Here is a 10,720-nt window from a genome sequence, read left to right as displayed (position 1 = left end):
ACTTCCAGATGTTCAAACTGGTTTTAGAAAAGGCAGAGGAACCAGAGATCAAATTGCCAACATCTGTCGGATCATAGAAAAAGCAAGAGAGTTCCAGACAAATATCTACTTCTGCTTTATTGACTACGCCAAAGCCTTTGACTGTGTGGATCACCACAAACTGTGGAAAATTCTGAAAGAGATGGGAATACCAGACCACCTGACCTGCCTCCTGAGAAATCTGTATGAAGCTCAAGAAGCGACAGTTAAAACTGGACATGGAACAGCAGACTTGTTCCATATCAGGAAAGGAATACGTCAAGGCTGTATATTGTCACCCTGCTTATTTAACTTATATGCAGAGTATATCATGAGAAATGCTGGACTGGATGAAGCACATGCTGGAATCAAGATTGCCAGGAGAAATATCAATAACCTCAGATATACAGATGACACCACCCTTATGGCAGAAAGCAAAGAAGAACTAAAGAGCCTCTTCATGAAAGTGAAAGAGGAGAGTGAAAAAGTTGGCTTAAAACTCAACATTCAGAAAACTTAAGATCATGGCATCTGGTCCCATCAATTCATGGCAAATAAATGGGGAAACAATGGAAACAGTGACAGACTTTATTTTTTTGGGCTCCCAAATCACTGCAGATGGTGACTGCAGCCATGAAATTAAAAGACGCTTGCTCCCTGGAAGAAAAGTCATGACTAACCTAGACAACATATTAAAAAGCAGAGACATTACTTTGCCAACAAAGGTCCACCTAGTCAAAGCTATGGTTTATCCAGTAGTCATGTACGGATGTGAGAGTTGGACTATAAAGAAAGCTGAGTACCGAAGAATTGATGCTTTTGAACTGTGGTGTTGGAGAAGACTCTTGAGAGTCCCTTGGACAGCAAGGAGATCCAACCAGTCCATCCTAAAGGAAATCAGTCCTGAATATACATTGGAAGGACTGATGCTGAAAACTGACTCATTTGAAAAGACCCTGATGTTGGGAAAGATTGAAGGTGGGAGAAGGGGACAACAAGAGGATAAGATGGTTGAATGGCATCACTGACTCAATGGACATCAGTTTGAGTAAACTCTGGGAGTTGATGGACAGAGAATCCTGGCATGCTGCAGTCCATGGTGTCAGAAAGAGTTGGACATGACTGAGCGAGTGACTGAACTGAACTGACTGAAGGGAAAATGAAGTAAGTCTGAACTTACTGGTGGCTGTTCTCTGAATGGGCAAATAAAGTGATGAATACAGAAAGTGAAAGAAAGTTTTGTGGGAAGTGGACTCCGGGAAGAGAGTTTTGTGCATGGTACAAGTTTCTTAAGACATTAAACTGCCTTTGAAATCTTTTATTGTTACTGTGGCTAAGTGAGTAACTATTGTTTCACAGTGAATATAAGTTGGTACCAAACTGGAGTTTGGTTTTCTCTCCCTGTTAAATGAATGAAGTTTTCTTAGAATGCTGCTTTTTGATAACAGACTATTTAACTCTCTTTGCCTTTAAGTGATTTATATTATTTTTTAAAAATCTTTTGTTACTTTGGTAAACTGAGTATTATTTCACAGTGATCTGTGAAGACTATGGCACACATAGACAAAGCTCATTCCACTTCTACAAAAATTAATCCCTCATCTACTCCTAAATTAGGGAATTTAAAATGGATAAATAATGGCTGTAAATCAGGGTTATGGGAAATCCAAGACAGCCGCTTGGCTTTTCCTGGCCCCCTGACAAACCTCACTTTTATTTGATGGGATAAAGTCTTTCCTAATTTCAGGGTTAATGCTTTCACAACAGAGGAAAAAATGGTTAATGTATACTTTCTACAATCTCCAGTGATCAAAGCACACACTTCACTGGGCAAATCATACCATCATTAACAAAAACTTTTCAAACTTCTTAAAACTATCACTGTCACTATCAACCTCAATCATCAGGCAAGGACAACAGAAGAAAAACTAATTACATGAGATTAAATAAACTGCTAAATATGATTACAATTTTCATGACTTTTCATCTGACATATTACTGGCTTCTGATCTTTGTTTTCAGATATCAAGAAGCTCTCCTCCTCAAGCTACTTATGGTTTAAAACAATTTGGTAATCTACACCTGTGGGTAACATTAAAACATTTTTCTTTTCTCTCTGCCTTGTCCCTCTAGATATTGGAGACACTTGAGTTCTGAATAGATTTATCAGGTAAATAAAAAGATTGTCTCCTGACATATACAGACATCTCAAAGTATAGTGGGGACCTCTAGAAGAAAAAAATCCACCTCGACAAAAACTGATGACAGGCCTATGGCATCTATAATCAATGAACCAAACTTATTTTAGAAACAAATTAGTCTTGGCTGTGTTTTTAAAAAATGGGAATAATTTTAGAAAAAAATTATATTTCACTGAATATTAAATTCTAGTTTTGTTAGTTAAGGTCTGTATTTACTAAATACTCACTTCTCATTTAGTCCCTTGCTGTTATGTTATACTGTTACAAGATAAAAACCAGATGCTTCATGATCTACAACCAGGAGATTAACATCAGACTATAGTCATTCAACAAACTAAGTCAGACAACATGGTATATACTGGACTACACCTAAAAAAGTTCTTAAATTCTTACTTGTGAACTTACTATTACTGCAAACTATATTATTTTCCATATTGCCAGTTTTATAAGACTATTCTCTTACATTACCAAATGTGTGACTGGGCCTCTAATAAAATGATGATACATAGTTTCATATGAGATCAATGATTGTAATAATGTAACTCTAGATGGGAAGAAGTAACAAGAGGGAATATTTTCCTGGACTATAAGAAACTATTAGTAACACAGATAAGGTGCAGGACTTTTGCTACTTTCATGGCCTAGTCCAGTAACAGCACATTGAGTGGCCAATCAAAAAATCTTCACTAGACTTGGGAATGAGCATTCCTAGCAACGTGGGACAAAGTGATCATAAAATGCCCCTAAACCAATGGTCAAATTTAAGGCAGTGAAGGGGCCCTGCCGACTGAAAACTGGCACTTGTCATCTGCCTCTACAAAGAGTAAATCAGGAGCCATTCCAGTTGCTGACTTTCAACACCCCCTGAAAGGAGTTCGGGGTAGAAATCATGAATGAGGCTTTCTGTGCTCTGGGGAAAACTGGCAGGACAGGCCTTCAAATTGTTATATATTTTCAAGAAAAGATTTTCATGAGCCCAAATTCTTGCATCTTCTCATACCTAGAGAAATACCAACATCACAAGCCAACATCTAGCCCTGGTTCTTCTGGCTAGCCCCTCTTCCAGGCCCCTTAGCAGCTTTTCTACTTCTGTTCATCTTGGGGCTATGTATCTTTAACTTCCTGTTAAGTTTGTCTCTTCTAGAATACGATAAATAAATCTCCAGATGGTACTACAAGGATATCAGCTGGCTGACATATGGATTATGTTGGAACAAGTGGTCTTGTCATTCCATGGACTCTCATCTCCCTCCAAATGCACACCCTGACAGAGAGTGGGTATCGGGACCCAGACCCCATGATGCCCCTGTCCAGCAGGAAGAAGCCAGAGCAGTCTCTGCCTCTTTCCCCAGTGACCTGCGTCCCCATGTCCCACGGAGATAGGCAGGTAGTTAGACACGAGCAGGGTGTTAAGGGGCCAAAGATTTGGCCCATTAATAAGGGGGGAAATGTTGAATCCTGCCCCAGGTCATAGATGTGAGGCCTTGCACCAAGGCCTCAGAAGCAGAGCCCAGAACCAAAGTCACCTCTGAAGCTGACAGAGCCCCTTTGTAACCTTGTCAAAAGTCCCCTGATCATCACTAACAAGCTTCCTGACTCCCAATTAAGCAAAGATGCCCACTCCAGTAAATACCCTATAGCATCCCAGCCAATCACCTAACGTCAACCTTCCAGCCAGAATTTTGTCTTAAGGCTATATAAATTGGTTACTAACCCATGAACACCATCAACTCTCCCTGGTCTGTCAGGAGGTCAGCCTGCTTCACTCATAGTGCCCACTTTTATCTCTCTTTGTTCTTAATAAACTCACTCCCTTCTGAAATGCTCTGTCTGGAAATTCTCTTCCAACTGTGTTCCAACTGCCTGAACACTCTCCTAATATAATTGATTCAGGAAAGGATCATTGACAGATTATACAACCTTTGGGTATAAGGACAGTGGGGAACATAATGTTCACACAATTTCAAAGGATCACCCCCATGGATTATTTACTAATTACAAAAGGAAAAATGTGCCATTGCAATGGAGAGATCTGTTGGGCACCACTTTCCTGAAGTGCTCAAATTTAGCATTATCAACATTGGGACAACCTGACATTGTGCCTTCTGATGGCCAGTAAGATATTTAACCAGAATCACTCTGAAGAAAAGACTACACGAATTCATAGTATAGAATATTTTCAAGACAATTTCCCTGGATTCTTTCAAATAGGTAGTGTCATGCAATACAAAGAAAAATGCTGGTGGATTCTGAATTCAGAGGCTAAAGAAAGATAAATGCAATGGATGAAACTTGAGTTGATCTCGGGTTGAAATGTAAAATGCTGCCATTAAGACAACTGAGGAATTTTAAATGTGGATTGTATGTTAAATGATATTGACTTAATGTTAAGTTTTAAAGATGTGCTAATAGTATTATGGTTATGTAGAAAACTGTTAGTCACTCAGTCAAGTCCGACTCTTTGCAAGCCCATGGACTGGGACCGACCAGGCTTCTCCATCCATGGGATTTTCCAGGCAAGAATACTGGAGTGGGTTGCCATTCCTTTCTCCAGGAGAACCTTCCCGACCCAGGGATCAAAACCGGGTCTCCCGCATTGCAGGCAGACTCTTTACCGTCTGAGCCACTTAGGGAAGACTATTTTCAGGGTGAAGAATCACAGTATCTGTAACCCACATTCAAATGGTTCAAGGAGAAAAAAAATAGCAAAACGTTAAAATCGTGAATCTAGGTGAAGGGTCGGCTGTTCATTTTACTCATCTCTTACTTTCATATTTTCCAAAAAAGGAGGGGAGGAAATCTATTTTTATAAGGGAATGTCAATTCAAAACAACTAACTTGCACGAGTACCTTTGGCACAGTGCGATACACGGCCAGTTTCTCTTTGGGACGGTGCAATAAAGGCGCCGACAGCACAGACGGGAAGAACGTGAATGTGCGTGCTCAGTCGTGTCCAACTCTTTGCAAACTCTCTGGGCTGTAGCCCGCCAGGCTCTTCTGTCCATTCCAGGCAAGAAAACTGGAGCGGGTACCGTCTCCTCCTCCAGGGAATCTTCCCAACCCGGGGATCGAACCCGCGTTTCCTGTGTCTCTGTATTGCAGTCAGAACATTCTTTACCACTTGAGCCATCCCGGAAACCCAAAGAACCGAAAAACCGGTTCTAATTCTCACTTAGTGTCTTGAAGCGTGACAACGAGGTCACGTGACCCATGAATCACCTTCTGGTTGGAGAAAGATCCGTCGCTCTTCCCCAAGGTACTGAGACAGCGCCTGCGCAGATACGCAGAGGCAGGAGGGACCAAACAGTCTCTCCGACCAATATTTTTTTCACAGATCCAGCCTCCTGATCGCGTATTGTCCAATCAAAAGCCCCTAGTAACGTTGTGTCACCAATTCTCCCTTTCTCATAGGACGGGAGGTCTTTCCGGTTCTTTATTCCGCTTCCGGTGGGAGCTGGTCGTATCCAGGAGCTCAGTGAATTATTTCTGGGCGATTGGTTTTTATTTCCGGGCTATGGGACAAGGCAATGCCTAGCGGCCGCCTGTAGCCGCTAAGACAGCTCCGCCGCCGCAGCCATCATGTCAGACACGGATAGCGATGAAGATTCTGCTGGAGGCGGCCCATTTTCTTTAACTGGTTTCCTTTTCGGCAACATCAATGGAGCCGGGCAGCTTGAAGGAGAAAGCGTCTTGGACGATGTGAGGGAATGGGCGTGGGCATAGAGCCAGAGGGTGGATCGGCTGAGGAGAAGGTGGCGTGAGGAGAGTTTAGGGTGCTTGGAGAGTTGAGAGGGCTTAGGAAACTAGAAGAGAGGACGATGTGGCCCTCCCTTAATGAGAGGGCGCACTTAACGTACGCGAAGAGAGAAGCGGTTGCCTTGCTAGTAGGTTGTGTGTTGTGTAGTAACAATCTACTAGCAAGAGAGCGAGGGGGCTCAGTTCTCGGCGAGGGTGGGGACAAGAGGTGAACGGTAGGCCAAGCGGCGCTGATATCGGTGGCTTTGGAGGAAAAATAGCCGAAGCTACTGAGATTACTTTCAGATCGTTGCTATGAGAACCTTCTTGGAGATTCTTTAAACTGTCTACATTTGTGACATCACTGACTAGAGATGGCTCTAGAGCGAGAGGACAGACCGGCACCAAATCCTGTGGTTCAGGCCCCGGTTCTTACAACAGCCAATGTTCAGACCATCCAGGGCAGGCCCCTTCTGGTCTCAGTGCACACTTGCTTGCATAGTTTTTCCACGATTCACTGACATTCATGAAATTGTTTCCTGTCCCCAGTCGACACTTAAACCTATCATCATTAAAGTTCATTTTTTCAAGGAGAAAATACTGACCAGTATTCCTTCTTCCCTGCAACACACAGTAAAGATAACAATAAAGTTCTTGATTTGTTTTCTTTCTTCTTAAATTTTTTTTTGCTTATAAAGATTTGTTTTCTCTAGTCAGAATTACCTGTTTTCTTAGACTTTATTCACGGATCTGCTATTTAATTTATTTAGTCTTGGTGGTGGTTCCTTGAATAATTTTTCCTTACCTTACTTTAAAGGATGGTGATGAAATCGAATATGATGTGTTATATCTGATCAATGTGGATGTGGAATATGTACTTCCCAGTTCTCAAATGTGATGCTTCTTTTAGCATGCTGTGGAGTCATTTATATGGGTTTATAACTTTGTTGTGGATCTGGAAATAAACCTTGTGGTGTGGGAAACTTAGGTTTAGTTATTGTGTTTAACTCTGGTGCTGTCCCTTTTTCAGGAGTGTAAGAAGCATTTGGCAGGCTTGGGGGCTTTGGGGCTGGGCAGCCTGATAACTGAACTCACAGCAAATGAAGAATTGACTGGTACTGATGCTGCCCTGGTAAATGATGAAGGTGAAGTCTGGGTCATGGGGAGTATGGTGGGGGAGGAAGCTAGCCACTTACTATACATGTATTTTTCAGTGGGAATTATATAAGGGACTGAGAGTTACTGGCACATTGTTTAGATCTACTCTCCACTTTTATTTATAGGATGGGTCAGGAGTACAGAAGATGCTGTAGACTATTCAGACATCAACGAGGTAGCAGAAGATGAAAGCCGAAGATATCAGCAGACAATGGGGAGCTTGCAGCCTCTTTGCCATGCAGGTGATTCTTCAGTGCCATCAATAAGAGCATTCCAGTACTTTTTTTCCTTTTTTTTAAAAAAAGATTTATTTATTTATTATTTTTTGTCTGTGCTGGATCTTCATTACTGCATACCAGCTTTCTTTGGTTGTGGTAAACAGTGGTTACTCTTAGTTGTGGTGCGCCGGCTTCTCATTGTAGTGGCTTCTCCTGTTGCAGAGCACAGGCTCTAGTCACAGACGTCAGTAGTTGTGGTGCATGGGCTCAATAATTGCGGCTCATGGGCTCTAGAGCAAGGGCTCAGTAGTTGTGGCACACAGGCTTAGTTGCTCTGAGTCATATGGAGTCTTCCCAGATCAGGGATTCAACTCGAGTCCCCTGCCTTGGCAAATGGATTCTTAACCACTGGACTACCAGGAAAGCCCCTAGTACATTTTCTTGCTGTGTAGTTCAGTTTGTTTCTATCCAAGCTTTCTGTCATTGTTCCTGCTCTTTATGTCTTTGCTTCTCTCCCTTTGTCAGCTCAGTTCCAAGTAGCTGCTATCCTTTTTTGTGTTCTGGGACAGCATTATTATACTTAGGCTTTTATTCCTCATACTGGTTAGTCCCAAATTCTTGGTGAATGCCAACTAAGAATGATAATGCTTTCCTCCTTATCATCTGGTATTTGAGTTCCTGTGGGGTTCACAGTACTAATTTAGATGCTATTTGAACCCAGTCTTTGCCCTCAGGGAATTGTTAGTTCAAGAAGGATTAAGTATCCAGTTCATATATAAATGAGCACATGTATTTATTGGTTCAGCTTCTGTTGATCACTCACTACCTGTATGCTGACACAGTGCACTTAATGCTTGCTCACAACATTGGTTTTCCTTCCTGGTATAAGGTGCTACATTATAGAATCAGAATGTTAGAGCTCAGAGGGGTTTTAGTGATTATTTATTCTTAACCTCATCATAGATAGACTTGAACTTCAGAGAACTTTAAAAAAATGTGGAACTTTATTAAAAGTTCTGTAATTAGTGGCAGGCCTTGACTAATTAAACATTTCAGTTTATTAGACATTGAGCACCCATTATATGCTATAAACTGTAATAGTGTAGTACAAAGATAATAAAATCCATTTTCTGATTTTTGAGGAGCTCGGTTCTGGTCATAGTTCGTTCTTTCCACTGCCCTATACTATCTTTGGACTTTTTTTTTAATATTTATTTTTATTTATTTAACTTATTTAGCTGCACAGGGTCTTAGTTGCGGCACATGAAATCTTTTAGCTGTGGCATGTGGGATCTAATTCCCCGACCAGGGATCAAACCTGGGCCCCCTGCATTGAGAGCTCATAGTCTTAGCCACTGGACCAGCAGGGAAGTCCCTATCTTTGGACTTTTGTATGAAGTTGTTTATTGTTTATTCATTATCCATTTCTTTAAATTAGATTTCAGCTTGCAGAGAAATGTAGGTAAAACCTTGATAAATAGCTGAACTTAAGTTTCTTCAGAGTCAGTTAATGAATTTGGGTGCTTCTTTTTTTTAATATATTTGTTTTTATTTACTTATTTGACTGCCAGAAGGAAGAGGCTAATATTCCCTGGGTTATGCAGCCGGCTTTCACGCTCCAGGGAATCAGCCAGAAATAGAGAGAGAAAGAAAGAAAGAAAGACACGGGGACCAAAGGTCTGATGGAGCAAAGGTGTTTTAATCAACATGGTGTGGGCATATATACTGTCTTACAAGGTAGTTATTCTCAGCAAAGATAAAGATTAAAATTCCAGACTTAAAAAACACAAGGCGATCCCTATTAAAGAGAGAAGAGGGTACTTATCACCATAATGAGAAACTAACAAAGGAAATGCCTGGATTCCTCAGCCCCTGGAAAGGCTTGCCTCTCCTCTTAATTCCTCAGGAATTAATAAGGGCCAAAGGTTTCCTGACAGATCCAAAACAGCACACAGGAAGTCTCTTGTTAAATGCTTCCTGACAATTCCCCCTATTTTATTATATTTTTAAAAAAAAAGGTCCTGACCAAATGAGTTTGGTTAGTATTAACCAACCTTATAGAAAGGCGACAATAAACAACAAATACAATTATCAAGACAATCACCAAAGTTACAGTCCCAGACCCGATGCTGTGGGTAATACTTTGAAACTCTCCTCGTGGGTCTAGCCCGGATAATTTGTTCAGCTAAAGTTTCCAAATTGGTGGAAGAGGGCAGACGTTTAGAAAAAGTTTCAAAGATTTTCTTTTGCAGTAATTGTACATTCAGAGAGGCATTATCATGTAAATGAAATTTGATTTGTTCCCAGTTGTAGGTACTATGATTGAATTGAACAAGAGTAACACAAAATTGGCAATTAATACAAGTTACAGATTAAATTGTAAGTGGGACACAGGCCTGTATAAAATATGACTGATTATAGTGAAAGAAATAGTTACTATGACCACGACTGGTCTCTGTGAAATGTCTAGTCCAAGTTTCAAGTTCTTCGGTGCTGGCAGCAAGTTTCCTGATGTCCCATTGTTTAGGCCCACTTTGTTTATCCAGGACAATTCGAGGAGGAGGGGGCGTCTACGTCTAGCCAGCCAAGAGGTCCTTTGTCATGGTAATATTTCAACCTCCTGTTAGTAACATTTTACATAATGTTTTTTGTTCTTTCCCTAACTCTTTCACTAAAGTTTCAGTAGTAAACGTGGTTCACAGACAGAAGAAGGGCAGCAATGTCTTCTTTTGGAGGCAGGAAGCCCAAGTTTGTCAGCCAACTTTTATGCATAAGCCCAGTGGAAGGCCTAAAGAAATGTTAATTAGTTTTCCCTCTTCCCCAGGGTGTGAGGGTTTCAGGGAGGGGGCATATGGGTGGAGTCATTGGTTGATAGGTCTTTTCTCCATCTGTTTTATGACCTGTAATAAAGGGGGGTTGGGTAAGTAAATTAGTTAATCCGCCTCGAGCAGGGGTTGCACAGGCCAACAGAGCCTAGCGTTAAGAAGGTTTTCAGGACTCTGAGGCATTCCCTGTTGAGAAATCATATTTTTAACTTGATTAGTGAGGGTTTTTATTTGTCCCCAAGTGGGAAGATCATAGGGTTGATGTCGCCGAGGGCGGTGCTTTCTGGAGATCTTTAGAGCCGTCATGGCCCATATTGGAATTTCTTCCTCCCGGGGTTCTTGTTGTTTTGTCTCCATTTTGAATGTTGGGGGCCCCCTTGGGTCAAATTTTCCAAGGAAAAAGTTTGTTGGATCCATCTGGGGAAATACAAGCATATCCCTTTCCCTGTAAGATTAGTTTCCCAGATTTCCATTGTTTGTTGAACCCATCTTGATACCAAATGGGCAGAGGAAGAGAAGTGTCCTTCAATTCCTTGAAATGTCTTTCTGCTCTTGTTAAAATATT

The 10,720-nt window shown here is 41.3% G+C and overlaps 1 protein-coding gene across 8 annotated transcripts in view; it reads left to right on the top strand.

Annotated features, from left to right (window-relative positions):
* The first annotated feature begins 5,672 nt into the window (after positions 1–5,672).
* TAF1 (TATA-box binding protein associated factor 1) overlaps positions 5,673–10,720 on the top strand; it is an 83,279-nt gene continuing 78,231 nt past the window's right edge. For 7 of the 8 annotated variants that reach the window (XR_009692002.1, XM_061136996.1, XM_061136994.1 and 4 more), the window contains exons 1-3: positions 5,673–5,918; positions 6,985–7,099; positions 7,238–7,354. Coding sequence is in view for 7 of the 8 variants with exons in the window: in XM_061136996.1 (XP_060992979.1) it covers positions 5,799–5,918; positions 6,985–7,099; positions 7,238–7,354 (352 nt within the window). In the remaining variant the exon portion in view is untranslated. The remainder of the gene's footprint in view (positions 5,919–6,984; positions 7,100–7,237; positions 7,355–10,720) is intronic. The other variant, XM_061136998.1, reaches the window with a different exon arrangement.

Source organism: Dama dama, chromosome X (assembly GCF_033118175.1).
Source record: "Dama dama isolate Ldn47 chromosome X, ASM3311817v1, whole genome shotgun sequence".
In the NCBI taxonomy this organism is placed as follows: domain Eukaryota; kingdom Metazoa; phylum Chordata; class Mammalia; order Artiodactyla; family Cervidae; genus Dama; species Dama dama.
The sequence above is the reverse complement of the archived record's forward strand: the minus strand, read 5'-3'. Positions and strand labels throughout refer to the sequence as shown.